Here is a 22,533-nt window from a genome sequence, read left to right as displayed (position 1 = left end):
TTTAAAAAAAATTTTCCTACCATGCAATTCAGGGTTACATTTCATTTTTAAATCTAGTTTAATAACTTCATCCACCTTGGATATTCTGATTTTTTATATAATATGAACGCATATAATTTTGGTAAAATTGATTCCCAAGATTTAAAACATCAATGAGAAGGAATGAGAAAAAAATATCATTTATTGAAAAATGAATATAGTGGCAAATATTTTGTTTGTTCATTTAACAAATATTTATTATATGCCTAGTGTCTTATTTAAAGTAGATATAATAGCCCAGGGTTTACAGATGAAGAATCTGAATGAGGTACAGACCAGTTAGAAAAGTTGTTCTACGCTTTAGGGCAAAAATAAATAAATAAATAAAGAGTTTTGCCATAAAGGAATCTAAGCTTCTCATCATTTCATCCTGGGATCCAGGAAAAAGCTGTAAGCTTTAACCTAGAGGTATCACTCCTCCATCACATTACACTTGCCTATCAGTCATTGCTTCAAGGCTTTTGTTCTATGCATCTTTTAAAAAGTGCAATTTATTTCAAATACCTTTTATAATGAAGGTTTACAATAAACCAGATGCACACTTGAAGCCCCCAATTAGGCAATCTGAAAATGTTTAGACATTGTCATTTAATTGTCATAAAAGAACTACCTTTTCTTTCTTATTGAGAGGCAAAAAGCTGAAAATATATTGCCTAATTTATGCATGTAGCTTGTTAATAAAATCTGAAGCAGTTATCCTAAAATAAAATAAGAGGAAATAAAGTATTATTTTCACTAACATTATAATATAAGAGTTTTAGTCAGCTTTTTTAAAATATCAAAGTCCAATTTTTTTCAAAATTAAAGAAAAGATTAATAAATAATTATGATACATTCTCTGTTTATTTTCAAAAACAGATATTCAGCTTTCTTTCTTTTATGTTGTAAAAGTTCAAATCTCAGAATCACAAAACAAAATAATCCAAGAGGGAAAGTATTTTAAAAGATTCTATTATTTTGTATCTCTCTGAAATGCAGGTGCATTGAAAACTATTCTAAATTGAAAATGCTCCCAACGCACAGTGGTAAAGCAGCATAATGTAAGCAAATTATGCTTTCAATATCAGATGTCGTATTAATCTAGATTTTTAGCTCAGTCTGAATCAAAATCTTAAAGACAATTTGAATGCATGTACTTTTCTTCCTATTACCCATATGCATCTTACCATAATATTTAAAAGACGTAGGTGGCTTTGAAAGAACAGTGCCAGAATAATAAACAGGATTCATATAGATGTCACTTTCAATTTAAGTATAATGAGCCCATGGAATCATGTTTGAATGATAATATGTAGAATTTGAATGCATCGGGATTAATTCCTTAATTTACTTAGTATCCTTGTACTGTTGGCATGTAATTTTTTTTTCTTGAATAGAGCAGGGGCCAGCAACCTCTTCTGTAAATCTCTTGAAGATAACTATAGCAGGCTTTGTAGATCAAACCACCTGTGTCATAGCTGCTCAAAACAGCCATCTATATATATAAAAGCCTACGCAGCCATCCGACGGGTAGCAATGATGCGTACTGACTACCAGGGTGACAGATGTTCAATGCAGGAACTGCCAAGCTGCAGTTACTTGGCAGTGGTGGTTCTCGGGTGATGCACACGGAACCAGAGAGGAGGGAACCTGATTCCAGGGTGCGTCACCCGAAAACCACCCTCTCCAATCCGGGACCCCTTAGGAGATGTTAGAGAGCTGGTTTTGGCCCGATCCCCACAGGCCAAGCCAAGGGACTCCACCAGTTCACAAATCCGTGCACCAGGCCTCTAGTCCTATATAATAAAAGCCTAATATGCAAATTGACCAAATGGCAGAACGACTGGTCACAATGATGTGCACTGACCACCAGGGGGCAGACACTCAATGCAGCAGCTGCCCTCTGGTGGTCAGTGTGCTTTCACAGGGGGAGCACTGCTCAGCCAGAAGCCAGGCTCATGGCTGGTGAGAGTCTCTCCCACCTCCACAGAAGCCTCTCCCATCTCTGGCAGTTGGATATCCCCTTAGGGCTCCCAGACTGTGAGTGCACAGGCTGGGCTGAGGGACCCCCTCCCCAAGTGCACAGATTTTGTGCACCAGGCCTCTAGTATATGATATGTAACTATTAAGCTTATTTGTGCTCTTATAACACCTTACAAAAACAGAAAAGGGCTGAATTTTCCTGAGGTCCATAGTTTGCCCACCCTTGATATACAACTTTAAGGTTCTCAAAATAGTCAATTGACACTTAGGGTCACAAATTCCAACTTCTATGCCCTAGCCAGTTTTACTCAGTGGATAGAGCAGGGGTGGGCAAACTTTTTGACTTGAGGGCCACAATGGGTTCTTAAACTGGACCGGAGGGCCGGAACAAAAGCATGGATGGAGTGTTTGTGTGAACTAATATAAATTCAAAGTAAACATCATTACATAAAAGGGTACGGTCTTTTTTTTTTTTTAGTTTTACTCATTTCAAACGGGCCGGATCCGGCCCGCAGGCCGTAGTTTGCCCATGGCTGGGATAGAGAGTTGGACTACAGACTTAAGGGTCCCAGTTTCCATGCCGGTCAAGGGCACATGTCTGGATTGTGGGCTCAATCCCCAGTAGGGGGCCTGTAGGAGGCAGCCAATCAATGATTCTCTCTCATCATTGATGTTTCTATCTCTCTCTCCCTCTCCCTTCCTCTCTGAAATCCATAAAAATGTATTTTAAAAAAATTCCAACTTCTATATTTGGTCAGGCAGATTCAGTTTTTGGAAAAGTGGCAATATTATTAGAACATATGACGTAGGGAGTTACCAAAATACTAACTGTCGGAAATAGCGGTGACTTCCTCGTTATGGTACAACCAGCTGACGGCAGGTGCAGGCGAGCTGCTGACTCGGCAAACCACCTCTGCATCTTCTCCCTGTTTGAATTCTTGAGGTGATACCACTTCTCTGAAAATGAGCTTTTCTGTATAAAAAAAGCAAAACAAACCATAAAAGTATTATCGCTTATTTCTCTCAATAACCTGTTCCAGAATCTGTGTTGATTGATGTGATAATGAAATAATTAATCAAAACAGGATCCTGGAAAACATTAAATCAGATTATATGACTCCTCTGCCTGGTAACTTCTTCCCGAATCGCTGAGAAGAAATTCTGAAGTCCTTACAATCCTACCCCAGGTCTTGTATGAACTGAAGTCTGTCCCACAACTCTGATCCCAATTTCTCTCTCTTCCTGTGCTCCGTGCTCCAGGTAAATTGTCGTCTTTTCAATTCCTTCAACAGTCCGAATTTGGCACATCTTAAATTCCTTCCCATTTCTGCCTGCCTGACCTTCAAAGATTTTTTTTAAAAAAGCCATCTTCCTTCCCGCTCTCACTGTCCTATAGCATGGATAGTAGCATCTATGCATTTTTTCAAAGCTTACTTACTAAAATATCAGCACCTAGTGGTTGGTGACATCTCCTGTTTTAATCATTATTGAGTCTCTAGAACTCAGAATATTGTCTGCCATGTCGAAGACATCCAATAAATGTGACCAACTAGTGAATGAACAGGCTATGTATGCTTGATGAGAAATGTTCACAAAAGTAATTGAGTGTTCTTGCTAAGGAAAACATAATGGATTTCTTTATTTTCACAAATAAAATATTGGGGATCTTCCTTTGCAACATATAAAGAAAGAAAACTATTTCTTATTTGTATGCATATGCATAACCTGTGGACACAGAAAATGGAGTAGTAAGGACCTTGGGGAGGGGTGGGAGCGGGCTGAAAGAGGTTAATGGGGGAAAAAGGAGGACTTGTGTAATACTTTCAACAATAAAGATTTTTAAAAAAGAAAGAATCTTTCCAAATATGAGCTCAGAAACTAATGGGGGATGGGGGAGAGGCCAAATCAAGAAAACAAGGGCGACAATGTGCCAACAATCCCCCTGCTCATCAAAGAGGGAGCCATGCTGGGGATATACTTTGGCTTTTTTTAAAAAAAATCCTTTTCCTGGAATAATAAAAAACAAAGTTCTAAGAAGAGATGCCTTATTAGCTAGTATTCAAAAATCTTTATAATTTTTTCACTGGTAGAAATGCTAACTACCACATATTAATTGTAAGGCATTGTTCTACGTTCTTTATGTAATATTAATATAGCCCTCAAAAAAAAAATCTATGTATAACTATGTATAAGGTAGGTACTATTATTATACCCATTTTATAGGTGAAGAAACTAAAGACAGATGGGTTAGGTGATTGCTCAAGACCACTAAATGAAGTGATGCAGCCTGGTTTCGAACCCAGAGAGTCAACAGTGTTCTTAAGGAGGGTAATGATTCCTAAGAGTGAGAAGAGGAAAAGAAGTGATGGATTTCAAATCATAAAATGACGTGTGCGCATGGAGATGCTTGCTAACAAGAGGCCTGGTGGTGCAGAAGCCGGCTAGATATCCCGTCTCCACTAGATGAGCTTTCAGCTTTTCCTCTGTCTACTCCTGCTCACTGACTCTTCCCCAGTTCTCATTCCAGACTGGTCACTGCTTTCACACTGGCCTGAGAAAATGTAAGCATTTTCATTTATATTATTTCACCGACATAATTGTCTCCATCTATATGTTTATGATTAACTAATTCCTTTTATTTATTCTATTTTAGAGTTGCAGTGTGGTAAAATAGAATAAGCTGCCATCTGTAAAGGTCTAAAGAACACTGCCTACTCCAATAGTTCTTGATGCCTATTAGTTTTTATTAAACACACGTTATTCTGTGTTTAGTTTTTAACCACGACTTCAATCAACTAATAAATACATGACTTACGGTAAATTTCCAAAACAACTGTAGCTTCTTGTGTCTGGCCTTTGGCATCTGTTGCTTGACAACGATAGATCCCCGCATCTTCTATATTTGCATTGTAGATGGTTAATCGTGACCTGACACCCTCCTTTTGTACCATCACCCTCTGTGTTGAAATTATCTTCTCTCCTTGAGGATTATACCAGTCTATACTCTCAGGCTCACCAATTGCTGCAAAGAATCGTGGAAAAGAAATGTTTGAGAATATGATTCAAGTGTTGGTTTTTGCATTGGCATTTACTTATTATGTAACAGTTTTTAACAATTTTGAAAAAAAGTTAAATAGGGAAAGACTGGAAATCTGAAAATCTTACCAAATTGAAAATAAACACAAATGTTAGAACACATGTTCTCTTATTTATCCAATGTTGAAGAGTCAATCCCATTTGAGTAAGCAAAACCCAAAAGTTCCATAGGAAACATCAGGCATAACATGTAAGCTATGATAATTGAATACTTACCATAGTAATCTATGGATTTTCACTAAGGTACATTATAAAACTGCCTTGGCCACTCAGTCAGAAATATATTATTGACAGATATATCTGAGCAGAATCATGATTACTAACATGATTTCACCTCTTTGGTTCCCTTTGTTAGGGTCAAGAGTTAGAATTTTTTTGCCTGATAAAGCAGAGCTCATAAAAATGTAAACGTCATAAAAAATAAACTTTGGTTTTAATACTAAATTTTGAATGAATATCCCAAGTCTTTCTATTTGTACAGATATGACCAATGAGTATTTTTAATATGAGGCCCTAATCTCTTTTCTCAAAATCAGTACTTTCATAATTTTAAGCTAAAACTGTTAACTATATAGTCACATGATAATTAGAATGCATTGAAATGCCACTTATCCTGCGAGGCAATTACAACCAAAGCATTACAGGGTAAACATATATTTAAGTTTTCCAATTCAGAATCTAGGTTATTATCCTCTTTGTAAAAGCTGAAGATTCCTGTGTTTGCTTTTAGTCACAAAAATGATGTATTTCACCTAATTGCTTGAGAAATAATTTGTGGGAGCAGCATGCACTACTAACTCAAAAGTATCCCGGAAAATGCATCAAGTTAGCTAACATCTGCAGGACCTCTTTGAAGAAAATTGTTCCTTCTTATTTTTCTACCAACAAATCGCTTTAGAAACAAATTAGTATCCTTTCTACATCAAATTAGACATGCTAGAGCAAAAGCATGACAGTTTACATTTTAAATGGATCTCAGTTATGTTATTTTCTGTTTTTCTGAACACATCAAAATACCATAGCAGTTATAGGATAACTCATTTAGGGCAGCTTTTTTTTTTTTTTTTTTTTTTTTCAAGTTCCCACTCCATAGAGATGTAAATGAGCATAAGTTTGAACAATAGAAAAATCTCATTTTATACAGCAAAATGTAGATAATATTATGTGAAATATTTTGTATATTTTTATTATTAATAATATGGTATACAACTTTATTATTATGGAGAGTTTACTCTGGATTTTCATAGATTGGCCATCATATTATTTTTTTCTGGAATCTCTAATAATTCATAGATTTCAATAAAACTTTTCATGTTACTTTCCCGATAAGAGTGACCCACTGGAGAAATTAAAAAATTACAATTACACTTTTTATTTTCTTGAAAACATAGTATAAACATCCTTTTGCTACATATGACATACTCTGAGTTCTCTGAGGATCTGACTCCATTCTAACTTCCATAAACTTCAGATATATTTATTTATTGTGTTTCAGGTGTCTGTGTTTGAGGGTACAATGAAACTATAGAGCCGTGTCACCATAGTCACCAATGTGTAGGAAAAAATACATGCAAGCTTTCTAATTTGCACGGGTTACCCACATCTGTATTTTTAGATTCTTGTTTCACTAGTATGTATATTTAACAAAAATAAGGACACTTTCATGATAACAGTATAATTCTTGGTTATACATCTTTATATAAAAAAATGTTTAGTTATTTTACCTTATTATTTAGAGCAAAACTCAGTACCATTGAATTATGTTAATTCATACTTTTAAATTTTATCTTAATTTGACTTTATGTGGCAGATACAGAGGCAACTACATTACATAATTTACTAGTATATTATTATAATATGTAAATTGAATAAAATACTATTTATTTTAATTTCTAAAAATTAATTTTAAGTTATTTAATTTTTCTGAGATTATTGGATACAATTGTACATTTGTGTATATAAAATATGATGACATTTAGAAACAATGACCTATATGCTTATGCCAATGATGTGCTGACATAATAAATGATGTTAAATCGTTTAACCATTGCTTTTCATTTGTCAATATACAAAAATATGTATCAACACACCTATCAATTCTAAACTTTATGAAGGCAAATGTATAAAAACTCATGGCTTCTATTAGTTTTTAATAGATATGATTAATATAATATAATTTAAAATATATAGTATATGTAGTTACAGTATACTAGAGGCCCAGTACACAAAAATTTGTGCACTCAGGTGGGTCCCTCAGCCCGGCCTATGCCTTCTTGCAGTCTGGGACCCCTCGGAGGATGTCCACCTGCTGGCTTAAGCCCGATCCCTGGAGGATCAGGCCCAAGCTGGCAGTCAGACATCCCACTGGCAGCCCGGCAGCCCTCGGGGGATGTCCACTTGCCAGCAGGGAGCAGGCCTAAGCTGCAGTCGGACATCCTTAGAACTGCTGAAGAGGCAGGAGAGGCTCCCACCACCACCGCCGTACTGGCAGCCATCAGCCTGGCTTGTGGCTGAGCAGAGCTCCCCCTGTGGGAGTGCACTGACCACCAGGGGGCAGCTCCTGCATTGAGCATCTGCCCCCTGGTGGTCAGTGTGTGTCATAGTGACCAGTCATTCCCAGTCGTTCTGCTGTTAGGGTCAGTTTGTATATTACCCTTTAATTAAATAGGATAGAGGCCTGGTGCATGGGTGGGGGCCGGCTAGTTTGCCCTGAAGGGTGTCCTGGATGAGGGTGGGGGTCCTGCAGGGGTGCCTGGCCAGCCTGGGTGAGGGGCTGATGGCTGTTTGCAGCTGGCCACACCCTCTTTAGGGTTGGGGGTTCCCACTGGGGTGCCTGGCCAGTCTGAGTGAGGGGCTGTGGGCTGTTTTCAGGCTGGCCAAGCCCCCCAGCGATAGAAACTCCCAGCCTCTCCATTCTTTCTTTCTTTTTTTTGTTTTGTTATTCTGGGATTTATTTACCTTCTATAATTGAAACTCTGTAGCCATGAGAGGAGCTCAGAGCCAGCCAGGGAGGGCGGGAGGGAAGCCTCCTGCTCACTCCAGCTCCATGGCCACGGCCGGCTGAAAGCAGGTATCTGGGGTTTATTTACCTTCTGTAATTGACACTTTGTTGCTTTGAGTGGAGCTCAGAGCCTGCCATGGCAAGCGGGAAGCTTGGCTTCCTCTATCATTGGGGCAACCAAGCCTTCTGCTTGCTCCAGCTCCTTGGCTGCCGGCCGCCATCTTGGTTGGGTTAATTTGTATATAGTCGCTCTGATTGGCTGGTGGGCGTGGCTTAAGGCATAGCAAAGATACGGTCAATTTGCATGTTTGTCTTTTATTAGTGTAGATTATATAGCTTATATACTATGGATATGATTGATACATATGTTATTGTAACTGTATATATTTTTAATAATGTTTATAATAATAAGCCATGCCATTCTCAAGATAACTTTATAATGCATTTTATATCAGAAAATCCTATTTAAATCCTGTTGTGAATTGCTTAAGTAGAAACAGAAATAGAAAAAATATGAAAATACTCTAGAAAGCCATTTACGCACTAAGTGAATCTTTTTTAAAACTAAAACCAAAGTTTTCTTTTATAAAAAAGAAACTGAGGATAAGGTTTTTATGAATAAAATGAATATGATGACACTAAAAATAAGTAGAATGTAATAATTCATGAGTTCCACAGTGTGCTGAATTAACATTTGATGTTTAAATATTTAACTCTCTTCTGGATATTCTGCATGTGTGCAATTAAACTGAATGAGGTCCATATAATTTCCCAGAAGCATTATGATATCTGATACTTTTGATTAGTCACAAAAATGTTGCAATTTTTTCCTGATTAAATAACTATTTTTTAAAATCACTTTTCATAAGGATAAATTTGATTTGCTTTGTCCTAAAATTTTCAGCAGGTGTAACTGTAATGCAGTGTACCTTATTTAACTTATTCATTGTATATTTATAAATATTTGTATATTTATAAAGTTATAATATTTACATTCACCCTAACATTACTATCTACACAGGTATAATATTTTAATTTATTTAAATCAATATGTATGCATTATATTTGATTATAAATTATTTTCCAAATAAATGATCTACTTTGACATCCAACATTAATAAAGTTAACAGAAATAAAATTCATTCTGTTAAATATGAAAAATATAATAATTGATACTTTTCCAATTATTATAAAATCAATGATAAGACTTTATTTTTAGAGAATTGTTTTGCCACAACTTAAATTTTGCCAATATATTCCATTACTTAATTACAGCATAAAACAAATTATCTGAAAATATTTGTAATACATACCTGTACATGTGAAGAATTTTGATTCACCCACACTAAGCTCTACTTTGCTAAGTGAAATTGTCACTTGAAGAAGAGCTGAAAAAAATATTTGAGTAACAATTAATTATGGTTTTAAACATGAATTCTAAGATTTTACTACACGATCTATAACCACATTATTTAAACAGCAATTATTTACCTCAATTTTTATTACCCATAAAGAGAAATGAAAGTTTTGTAAAATATGATCTAACAACAAAATGTTACATTTTATTATGCACTTCTACAACCAAACCAAATAAGAACTCATTCAAGCTAATATTTTGAAATTTGTTTGTCAATTAATGGGCAAATTCACACTCAGACAGCTGTTCCATATTTACATGCTAGGTTTATATGCGCTACCTGATTAGACAATAGCTAGAGAAATATTTTGCCCCAAATTTGAAACCTTGTTATAAAAAGTATACCCTACACTGTTATTACAACAATAAAAATATAAATTAACTAAATTTTGAGTACCTACTAAAATATTTCAATGAAAGAAGAGATACATGGGGAAGAGAGGAAGCATTGCATGGTCAAAGGTGAGTGAAGATTTATTTTGACAAGATAAATAAGGATAATGGCAATAAATAGATAAGATGTTCAATATTTTTTTTCCAAATTTTGCCATAAAATAGATGAAGAATCTAGAAATTGTTTTAATCCAAATTGAAAGATGTATATCTATATATATAAAAGCCTAATATGCAAAGTGTCCCCTCGGGAGTTTGACCGACCAGGACTTTAATTGTTCACTGTGACATGCACTGACCACCAGGAGGCGGAGAAGACTGAAGGGAGGCCCTGGCTGGCAGCCTACAGCCACTAGGGACCCTACCCATGCATGAATGTCATGCAATGGGCCTCTAGTTTCTAATAAGATGATGGGCAGGAGAGTGTGACTACTCCCTAAAACCCTGTTTGACCATCCCTTGTTTTCAGAAATGCATGGTAAAGTAATGGAGCTGTTGATAAAAAACAACAACAAAAACAAAAAAAGAAAAAAAAAAACCAAAACAGAAAAAACAAAACAAAACACAAAGAAAAACAGAAGTTAAGAAGTTATAGATCAAAGCAATCAAAGATGCATATATTACACAGATATTCAATCAAAGCTTATCTAGAAAAGGGGGTGCTACAGAACCCCAGGTAACACTGGACCAGAATAAAGTTAATCCATATTATAAGAAGGATAAGAATAAATCAGCCCACTGGCAAAAGGTTGATGGCAAGGGAAGTTGTCGTTAGCAAATTCCAAAAGTTAAGAAATTTGAGATTTCCCTTATGAGAACCTAAAGAGATGGGCTGTGTTTTTGGAACCCACAATTCTGACCTGTGTAGAGGAAAAATGTTTCTCCTTAAATAGATTAGCCACTTTTTCAACATATCCCATGTTTGGGATTTAGCTATAAACAGGTGATCTTGGGGAAATCCCAATGTAAGAAATTAAACTAAAAAGCAGCATCACATATAAGTAGAGTGTATTAATTCATGAGTTCATATGTAAGGTTCATAGGTAAGTGACAGAAGCAAACATAATTCTCCTTCAGAAGATCTACATCATCAGCCCAGACTGCCCAAGATTTTTAGAAATAAAGCTCTTTTTAACCTAAACACACATTCTGACATTATCAAGTAGACAGTACACGAAGGTACTATGAAGTGAGTCAGCTGAAACAACCAATAGGAGAAGTGAGGAACATGAAATTTCAAAAAATGAAATTAGATTAATTAGGTAACATAACTATATTTAAACAATGTTAATTCCAATGAGAATTCACAGAAGATTGACTTTTCCTTTGTAGAAGTCACTCATTCCCTAGGTACGCTTAATTTATGGGTAATGGGGTCAACAGAGGCAAACTACCGAAGTTAAGAAATTTGAGAATTCCCTTATAAGAAGCTTGAACCTAAAGAGGGGGTGGTGTTTCTGAAACACACAATTCTGGGCACATGGTCAGGGGTTTTATAATTTGGGGAAGTTTTGGACATACCTACCAATAGAAGGGAAGGAAGAAAAAAAATGAATATAGTTGAAAGAAGAAGGAAATTGTGATTATTTTCCTCTTTCTCATTTTCCCCTCCCTTTACTTTCTTTCTTAAGGCATCATTAATGGCAACGATTACCTTTTCTCCTTGGATCTTCAGTTTGAACTTTCCCAAAAAGCTAATACTCCAATCTTCAAGCCTCAACTAGTATTCAATTAGATAGAATATTTTAATTTCAAACTTTCTGTGTGCAAACTGAACCCATTACCCTTCCATAAAAAACAAACAAACTGCTCACATTCCATTTTTAGTCACCATTAATGAATTTTCAAACCTTGAAGATATAACCTCTGAAATAACACGGGCATGCATTTTTGTTTATTTCCAACACTCTTCCCCTAATACATGTACTCTTTAATTAATGTGAGATATATAATCTGTGATAGTAACATCTCCAGTTCTAGATTTCTTTTTCTCTTCCTCTCTCTTCTCATGGAAGTAGTATTTCTCAGGCTACTGCATGAATGCCTTTCTTAAACTGTTTAATTTCACTTGCCACCACAAAAGTATTCAAAGAGGATTTCTTTGGGCCAATTAAATAATTATTGTACACATTTTAATGGAAAAAAAAACCTCACCTTTCCAAGTTTATTTGCAATTGTCCCTTCCCAGTGTATCTGCAGTATATACAAAGATGAATTATCCCCACTCCTTCTCCACTGACTCCCACTTTCCCATCACTGTGCATTTGCTCCAACTATTTCCTCTGCCTTCATCACCCTTTCTCACATCACCATGTGGCTGGCTATTTTCTAGATGCAAAACAAAACTAAAATATCAATAACTTTGCAAAACATGCTTTAAGAGCTCCATCAATGGCATCAACAGATAGATATCTTTGCTCAAGAGGCATTTTCAGTCCTAGCTGGTTTGGCTCAGTGGATAAGAGCTTCAGCCTGCAGGCTGAAGGGTCCTGAGTTCAATTCCCAGTCAGGGCACATGCCTGTTTGTGCGCTTAATCCCTGGTGGGGGGCTTGCAGGAGGTGGCTGATCAACAATTCTCTCATCACTGATGTGTATATATATCCCTTCCTCTCTTAAATCAATAAAAAAATTTTAAAAATTAAGAGTCATTTTCACTAAACAAATGAAATATGTTGTTGATAATTATACTCAGTTCTCTACCTTATTTAAATGTAAACTCCCAGAGGTAAAGGCTCATCAACATCCCTTCTGTTTCTCCTAAACTGATATAAATATATGAATACATGAGGATAATGGGCTGACACCCAGAGCTTATTGCACACGAGGTACAGAACATTGATGGTATTAACAATATAAAATTTGCCTAAACCAGTTTGGCTCAGTGGATAGAGCGTCGGCCTGCAGACTGAAAGGTCCCAGGTTCGATTCCGGTCAAGGGCATGTACCTGGGTTGCGGGCACATCCCCAGTAGGAGATGTGCAGGAGGCAGCTGATCGATGTTTCTCTCTCATCGATGTTTCTAGCTCTCTATCCCTCTCCCTTCCTCTTTGTAAAAAATCAATAAAATATATTTTTAAAAAAATTTCATATTTACTTCACTGCCTTAAATTGAATGTAAGGGTATCAGAAAGTTTGAGAAATATCTACCAATTATTGTGTACATAATTCCCATATTTGACTTTGGAGTATATTTGTATTGCTTTTCTAAGGAAGAGTTTACAGGAAAGACGTAACTTAAAAGATATAGGCACCGATTTGCCAATGGGTGTAATAAATAACATATTAATTATAACAAAATAAAATTGAGCTTAAAGTTAATTAGGTCTTTTATATTAAAATATTTGGTTATTTTATCATTCAGTACAATCTATCAATTCACACATAAATCAGGGCCATATTTTTCATGGAAGTTTTGATAACATTGCTCTATGTTAGGCATTGAAATTATTTAAAGAACACACACACTTCTCTAGTTCAATACATTTGCTAAAGGCTGGAATTGCTCTACCTGATCTCCCCAGACACATTACATGTGAATATTGGGAAAAACCTGGATAATTAAAGTTAAGGCCACACCTCAAACATTGCTCTAGTTACTTAAAATCCAGGATTTCTTGTGATCATTTTTGACCCATGGCTGCCTCCAACAGATTCATCTTGGACTCAATTGTCAAAAGCAAAGAAAATACTTCCTAAGGCCAAAAGCTGTGTTCAGACAAAACAGGACAGCAATAATTTATTTGATATCTGTTCAGTTAATCTTCCTGTTATTTCTGATGTTTCAATATAGACACAAAGAAATGAAAGTGGATATTGATATTGGGACTTTATTTCATTTAGGAAAAAAATGACATTAAGCATATTTTTTTCAAAATTCTATTTAGGATTGGGGTTTGAAGTTATAATATGTGTGGCATTCACTAATGCTGAAAAATCTGCTTTTGAAGTTTTACTCTCCTTGTGTCTTTGGAATAGATATAATGACTTTGAAGAAAACTATGAAGGGTATAATATTATATGGATTAATTTCATATGAAGGGTATTATTGATTAAATGATGGCATGCCTTATAAATTAATCAATACATTATGTTTTTGTATTCAAGTTGGGGTTAGATAGTCAGAATGCAGAATCTTCACAAGAGATTATTATTCAAGGTAAGAAAATGTTTGAAATATACACACTGAAAAATGGAGCCATGATAAATATATGTCCTCTGTGAACTGTTTTCAAAGAAATGCATGCAATATCAATCTTAAAAGTAGAATTCAGTAAATTTTTATCAGAATTTTTTGATTGTATGCATTTTGCAAATCACTCTTTAAATGTTATGGTATACAATAATGATAAGCCATAGTTCCTGACATTAAGGAATTTACAGTTTATGTGAAAGACAATAACAATACCAAATATATATATATATATATATATATATATATATATATATATATATATATATGATAAAATGAGATGATATGTACCAATTATTGCAATCATGAGGTTTATGATCAAGAAGGCTATATAGGGGGCAATAAAACTTTTTTTATAAAAAAGGTGGGATAGTGCAATAAAAAATCAGAAGAGGGGGGATCATCCCAGGTCAAGTGGAACAAAGAAATGATCAATAAAGTCAGGGAATAACACACAGATCAATATAGATGAGGTGGACCTCAGGTATAATATCTTATGTAATATAGTATCATCGGATAGTTTTAAATAGATGTTGGAGGATCTCAAAAGCCATGGTAAAAAGTTAGGACTTAAACTTTGGTCCATTAATTATTTAAAAATAGAAATAAAGATGACAAAATTGACATTTAGTAAAGATAAGTCAGAATATAGTATGGCTGACAAATTGTAGGGGCCAAACACTAGGATACACAATAATGAGCACCTAGAATGGCTGATGGCAGAGCACATGGAAAGGTAGAAATCCTATATAATAAAGAGGCAATATGCAAATTGACCATCACACCCTCACACAAGATGGCCACCCTATGTGGTCAAAGATGGCCACCTCCATGTGGTCACAAGATGGCCACCACAAGATGGCCAGCAGGGGAGGGAATTTGGGGGCAATCGGGCCAGCAGGGGCATAGTTAGGAGTCGATCAGGCTGGCAGGGGAGTGGTTAGGGGCAATCAGGCAGGCAGGAAAGTAAGCGGTTGGGAGCCAGCAGTCCTGGATTGTGAGAGGGATGTCCAACTGCCGGTTTAGGCCCAATCCTGGCAGGCGGACATCCCCTGAGGGGTCCCAGATTGGAGAGGGTGCAAGCTTGGCTGAGGGACACTATCCCCCCCCCCTCCCCAGTCCACAAATTTCTTGCACCAGGCCTCTAGTATATATAATAAAAACAAAGTAGGAGTCAGCTTTGTGATCAATTAGAACTTTAGTGAAAAAGTAAAAAGGAAAAAAAGTTAAGATTGTCTACTTCAGTGAAACAAGGGTCACAAACATAAAAAGGAATTTCAGGAGAAGAGCTCATTAGATGGGAAAAGATGAAGCTGTAATGTATTTCATAAGTGAAAATTATTTCCAAAATAGAATACAGGCAACATTTTAACAAAGATAACGGCTATCACAACAAAGCTTAAATTACTATTTATAATTTAAGTAAGCGCGCAGACCAAATAGCAGATATGCAAAAGGGACATTCTTAATTTACAAGAATGTAAATGTAATGAAGCCACTGGCATTTTAAAGTTCCATCTGGAGACCAGGAGCCCTTTGCAGCTTGATACAACATTTAACAGTGGCATTTAAAAGGGCCAGTTTATCACTCGCAGCGATTTAAAAACTGACAACTTAATCAGTCTACCACACGTCTGACACAAAGCAGAACTGTATCCGCTTAAAATTCCAACAGCCATGCAGAGACAACTTAAGGTATTGATTCATCGTGGTGCAGTGACTTGTAAGATTTTTAAAGTAAGCATTTTTCCCCCCTTTGGCCTCCACATCAAGGGATTCAGAGGACTACTGTACTTACCTAGTAATTATAGAAACTCTTAAAGAGTCTTACTGATAGAAGATCCTTATAGATTATTGATTATTGATTATACCAAATGAATGAGAAAACACTTTCTTTTTCATTGAAAATATATTTTAAAATTGTAACTTCATTGAAGGAATTATGTAAATAATTATGATATTATTCGTTTTATTATTATTAAACTTTTATGTCAATGTATCATAACAGCCTATGTTAGTTCATAGGTTTTGGAAGTCACTACAATAGTCAAGAAAATTCAGAACTTTGGAGCATTTAGGGTTGAGATACACTATCATTTAAAATCAGAAAATCTGGTGGCTGTGACCATTTTACCAAAATTACTTCTTAACTACTTGTTTCATCTAAGCTTGCCAAGAAGACCAAATTAAACTTTTTAGTGTAATGCCCCTCAACCTCTGTTTTTTATATTTGCACTAAGCTTTTCAATCTTCTCATTTCAAGTTAAGAAAATAAAAGTCTCATTTGCTTTTCAGATGCTTCTCTTCCTATTGGCCCCTTCTTGACAAGCTATAGACACTGGCTTATCACATTCATTCTAAAAATGAAACGATAATACATGAAACAAAAAATAAAACAAAATAACCAAAAAAGAAAAAGAAAAAATCATTCTTTCCCTTCTCATCTCTCAAATTACTATGGTAGTTCCTTACTTGTCTTAAATTATTTTCTAAAAGAAAGGAAGAGGAAAGACAGAACTCTCCAGTTCCCTAGCTATTATTTATTCTATTACAATTTACTTCTGTCCTCTTCATTCAATTTATATATGTTGTTTTCCCAACGGTCGACCACAACCTTCTAATTTTCAAACCCAGGAATAATTTTCAGCTTTCTTTCTTTAAAAATGTAATGAAGGATGAGGCACTGCTGACTACTTTGTTCTTTAACTGCCCCATTCCTTGACCTCTACATAAGCATTCTCTGATACTTTTTCTGACTAGTATTTTAGTATTTTTGGTATTTTTGTATTTTAGTATTTTTGGTTTCATCTCTTCTTCCACATATGCCTTAAATATCTGTGTTTCTTAGTAAGCTCTTTCTTTTCTTATCTTGGAATGCTATATACCTTCTTCTGCTGTATAAACATATAAGGTATTTATTATTTGCTGGGCACTGTTTTAAGCAGTGTGCCTAAAATAACTCCTTCAATGCTTACACAAGCCTATTAAGTAGACTCTACTATCATTCCTATTTTACAGATGAGGAAGTCGAGGAAAATGATAGTGTCACGTCATGGTAAAGGCCACTCATCCAACATGTGGTGAAGCCAGATTGGAACCCAGCCATCTGTGCTCAGCATCTATGACCTAATGCCTGTATGTATATACAAAAAATGTACAGTGTGATCTGACCCCTTGCAAACACTCAAAACTCAGCTTCCATCTGACTACCATCCCCTCTTCTATATATTAATTATAGATCAAATGTGTGTAGATGTGAGTGTATCATCTTCGCTCTCATCATTTTTGAGGACTAGGAAACATATTTGCTAATATCTATTATATCTCACCAAAAACTTTCATATTTCTTAAAGTCAACATAGCAAAGCTCAAGAACATGCTCTTTCTATCTTACCCCATTCTTTATTCTCTGTCTTAAGTTATACTATTATTAATTATTAAATCTTGTCATAAAAAATAGAAATATCTATGTTTCTCTAACCTCTCCTCTCTCAAATATAAAACTCAAGATCCAATGCACTTTCCCTTTAATGTCTCTCAAACCTGCTTCTGTTGTATATGCTCACTGGCTCTGTCTCATTCTCACCACTGCTAGCCTGGTGTAGTGAGTGGTCTGCAAACCTGTACAAGGTTAGTTCTTGGGTTTAGGGCTCATCAGAAACATCTGAGGGTGTGTGTGTGTGTGTGTGTGTGTGTGTGTGTGTGTGTGTGTGTGTGCTCGCGCGCATTTCTGTTGTATGTGTATATTTTGTTTTGGACCCATCCGTGGAAATTTTGATTTAATATATCTGATGTAAGGCCTAGCATTTTCTACTTCATGTAGCTTCAATGTGCCAACTATTTCTGCTTACAAAGTGGTCCTCAGTTCAATAACATTGACCTGAATTAGGAGCTTCTTGTTCATATAGAATCTCAGGTCCCATTTCATACTGATTGAATCACAATCTATAATTTAACAAGATCCCCAGCTTACCCATGTGTACTTTAAAATGTGATCAGTATGGGGTGGACTGTGACAATCCAAAGTAATTACTATTCTGTAATATGAATGCACTTCCCATTGTGTGTAGATAAAATCCAAACTCATTCACACTTAGTATGGAAAGTCCTTCACAATCTGGCTATGACCTGCCTTTTCTCAACATTTTTTCCCTGGCACTTTCCAGGTATGTAAGCAAAACCAAGTCAAAATAACACACACAATAGTAAATCACAAAACTGCAAATAGGCCCCACTTTCATAGTTTTCTATTTATTTTTGCATTGTTTTCCTTATTCAATGTTGCTTTTCTCCTCTTCTCACTTAAGGACATGCCTATAACATTCTGTTATGCACTTACTTGAATCCTGCAGGCAGTAAATCGTATCTTTCAATATCTTCTAAAATCTTGTAGTTCTTTCTCATAAACACTCAATACATTGTATTAAAGTATATTAAGAATTCCATTATTTTAATAAGCAAAAAATTAATTTGCACATTTTCTTAAAAAACATTATATTCTCTTATTCAAGTTCATGTAGTACTATTTTATTTAAAATTAATCTAAAACCAAGGAAGTTTGTTTTGAATTTCTGTACTACTTGTCAGTAGCAATTCACATATGCTCAATTTTGTTCACATGCTTGTTTCTCCACTAAACTATACACTGTTTGAAAAAATAAGCATACCTTCTTCATCTTACTCTATCCACCTAGCACAGGGTCTGGAGAAGAGTCCCTGCTGAAATACCAGTGCATAAACAGAGTTATACTATTGTAAACTAAAATAAAACCGAATGAAATCTTTCTTATTTATATCGCTCCATGATTATTCTGGTGGTTGAATCCAAGAAAAATAATTTTAAATCTATTTTTATTCTCTGTAGTCTATTCTATTTTTTGAGAACATACATCTTGCTAAACATACAAAAATTTGCATGTAGAATTAGTGACGGATTAAGTGACTTTGAGTAACTGTTACCATATGATTGTTCAGTAATTGTGTGTGTGCTCTAATTCAAACATGCCTTTCACATGGGAACATAATATGTACAAAAATGCCATCCAAATGAGCAGTACTCAAAAAAATAAGTCATGTTCAAACTAGGCAATGTGAATGAAAGCAAGAGCAAATCAAGTTTAAAAAGAAAGAAAAAACTAAATGTGATTGAGAGAGCCCCAGTTAGGAAATGTCAAGGAACGATGAGTGTGGGAAGGCCACAATGGTGAGGCATCGTATGTATAATTGTCACACTCTCACCTGTTATTGAACCACAGCACTAAGCAGAATTAATCAAACATGTATAGAGAACACCCCCCCCATGTCAAACATTTAAAAACCTACCAAGAAAATAAAGTGAATCATACATCACACTGAAGAGGAAATATTCGTGACGTGAAGTTTATGCTGATTGAAACATATTTTTGTTTTAAAAAAAGACAAATGATGTTTTTCCTAAAATATATTATTTGAATTGAATAACATGCAGTAAGCTTAAGAAGGGGATATAAAAGTTGCAACCCCAAACATAATTTAAATACATTTTATTGCATACATACTCATCAAAAGAGCTTATTAATCAAAGTAAAATAATTACATATTAGACTTTAACATTTATAATACAGGAAACAAGGGAACCACCTTTCTTATACATTAGTTTGAAAGTCAGTCATTATTTATATATCATTAATGTAAATAAAAGTTAAACCCTGGCCTGTTTGGCTCAGTGGATAGAGCATCGGCCTGGGGACTGAAGGGTCCCAGGTTGGATTTTGGTCAAGGGCACATACCTCCTACCTCGGTGGCAGGGCACCTGCGAGAGGCAACCAATCGATGTGTCTCTCTCACATTGATGTTTCTCTCTCTCTAAGAATCAGTGGAAAAATATACTTGAGTGAGGATTAACAACAACAACAACAAAAGTTGAAAATATCCCGCTAGGCCAGTTGGACTGGGGAATGTCGTCTGAATAATGAGTGAAGCTATCCGTGCTTAGGCTGTAATTAGGCCTCGAGTCTATTACAAGACCAGGAACAGCTCACTCATCACTTACGTTAAGTATGACATTTAATTAAAACTACAATCTCATGAAGGAACAGCTAAGTCCAAGTTCTACATCCAGTTCAAGTTTATTTCAACGGGCACCACTTAGACATGTTAAGTTATTAGCTGCCTTGATGAAACCAGCATAGAACATCCTGTAAAACTTGAATCACTGTAAATAATATGCAGCAATAAATGAATTTGGGGAAAGTGTCTGCAATGGGCCTGATTCCTAAGTCTCTTGGTGCTTAAGGGTTTTGTCTACCCCAAGTGTGTGGATTTGCCTCCTCATTAAGGTTTGCCTAAATCTTATTTATGTCTGACAAATCAGAAATCAAACACTTGTCACAAACCAGCTCAGCTGGACTGTCTCACTTTTCTTCCTTTGCTGAGTGGTATCATAGTATTAGCTATTCAGCTTTTATGATGCTTACAAGTATACCTTGATATACATTGTTAGAAAATGTAAAACCCCTCAAAATATTGCAAATATGACTATAAAATAATGCAAAAAGTACAAGAAACATATTTCCCTCAGTTTTAGGAACAAACATGTTTTAATTAGAAGCACTAAAATGAGGGACCAATGAAAGATGTCATGCTTAATGTAAAAGTATATTAATTATATTTTCTCAGGGAAAATCATGAAAGTATTATAACAAAGTACTTTATGCTAGAGTCCAAAATATTTTTAGATGTGTACTCCTCTTAAATAAGCAATTTTGAAAGTACATTACAAGGCATGTGTCATGATGTTTTTAAGGTTTTCAGGACAATATGGTAACAATTATTACTAGAATAAAATTAACATTTATAATTTAAAGATATATGCAATTGTTTGCTCATGAATTGATTGGCTCACTCAATAACCACGTATGAATGGAATCATTGAGAAGATTTGCTTGAGCACATATGCAAAGTTTGCTGTTATGAACAGAAAAATATTTCATCAAGCTAAAAAAATTTCCACTTCCATGAAATAAACAGTTTATATGTTTAAGAAGTCAACAAAAGTTCTATTTCTTAGGCCTCTAAATCAATTTTAGGATATTTATATTATAACCAGGGACATTTATGTTTAAATCTAAGATTAACTATTTAAAAAGGCATATTTTATAGAGGGTTTATTTCAATGCATTCATATTAGTAGAAATATGGAGAAAAATCCAAAGAAATTAAAACTAGCAAATTACTTTGGATAGCTAAATATAGAGAAAACTAGAGGCTGGATGCACGAAATTTGTGCAAGGGGCTCAGCCCTCGCAGCCCTGGCTTCGTCTGGAAGGTCATCCAGATGGTTGTCCGGTTGGTCGTTCTGCTGTTCGGTCTAATTAGCATATTAGCTCTTTATTATATAGGACTAGAGGCCCGGTGCACAAAAATTTGTGCACTTGGGGGGAAGCGGGGGTCCCTCAACCCGGCCTGTGCCCTCTCGCAGTCTGGGACCCCTCGGGAGATAACGACCTGCTGGCTTAGGCCTGCTCCTGGGTGGCAGAGGGCAAGCCCAAACCCTAAATGCAGCCCCTGGTCGGGCTCAGAGCAGGGCCGATTGGGGGGTTGGGGCACCACCCCGTCACACTCAAGGCAGGGTCGATGGGGAGGTTGCGGCGCGACCCCTTGTCACACACAGAGCAGGGCCAATCCAGGGGTTGGGGCACTGCCCCCTGTCACGCACAGAGCAGGGCCCATCAGGGGGTTGAGGAGCTCCCCCCTGTCACTCACAGAGTAGGTCTGATAGGGGAGTTGGGGAACTGTCCCCTGTCACACACAGAGCAGGGCGGATCAGTGGGTTGGGGCGCCGCCCTCTATCACCCACAGAGCAGGGCCAATCAGGGGATTGGGGCGCTGCCACTGTCACACTCAGGGCAGGGTTGATGGGGAGGTTATGGCTCTACCCCATCACACACAGAGCAGGGCCTGTGGGGGGGAAGGGGGCTTGGGGCACCGCCCTCTATCACCCACAGAGCAGGGCCAATCAGGGGGTTGGGGCGCCGCCACTCTCACACTCAGGGCAGAGCCGATGGGGAGGTTATGACTCTACCCTGTCACACACAGAGCAGGGCCCGGGGGGGCGGGTGGGGGGTTGGGGTGCCGCAACCTGTCACACACAGAGCAGGTCCGATCAGGGGGTTTGGGCGCTGCCCCCTATCATGCTGATCCCGGTGATGGGAGGCATATTACCCTTTTACTATATAGAATAGAGGCCTGGTGCAGGGTGGGTGCCAGCTCGTTTGCCCTGAAGGTGTCCTGGATCAGGGTGGGGGTCCCCACTGGGGTGCCTGGCCAGCCTGGGTGAGGGGATGATGACTGTTTGCAGCTGGTCACACACCCTTCAGGGTGGGGGTCCCCACTGGGGTGCCTGGCCAGTCTGGGTGAGGGGCTGAGGGCTGTTTTCAGGCTGGGGTGACTGAACT

The 22,533-nt window shown here is 36.6% G+C and overlaps 1 protein-coding gene across 1 annotated transcript in view; it reads right to left on the bottom strand.

Annotated features, from left to right (window-relative positions):
* Positions 1–22,533, bottom strand: part of NCAM2 (neural cell adhesion molecule 2) — a 427,198-nt gene that overhangs the window by 175,916 nt on the left and 228,749 nt on the right. The window contains exons 2-4 of the mRNA XM_036352515.1: positions 9,412–9,486; positions 4,817–5,023; positions 2,831–2,974 (exon numbers count right to left, since the gene is read on the bottom strand). Of these exons, the coding sequence (XP_036208408.1) occupies positions 2,831–2,974; positions 4,817–5,023; positions 9,412–9,486 (426 nt within the window). The remainder of the gene's footprint in view (positions 1–2,830; positions 2,975–4,816; positions 5,024–9,411; positions 9,487–22,533) is intronic.

The sequence above is a fragment of the Myotis myotis genome, unplaced genomic scaffold (genome assembly GCF_014108235.1).
Source record: "Myotis myotis isolate mMyoMyo1 unplaced genomic scaffold, mMyoMyo1.p scaffold_m19_p_2, whole genome shotgun sequence".
In the NCBI taxonomy this organism is placed as follows: domain Eukaryota; kingdom Metazoa; phylum Chordata; class Mammalia; order Chiroptera; family Vespertilionidae; genus Myotis; species Myotis myotis.
Note: the sequence above shows the minus strand (reverse complement) of the source record. Positions and strands in the feature narration are given on the sequence as shown.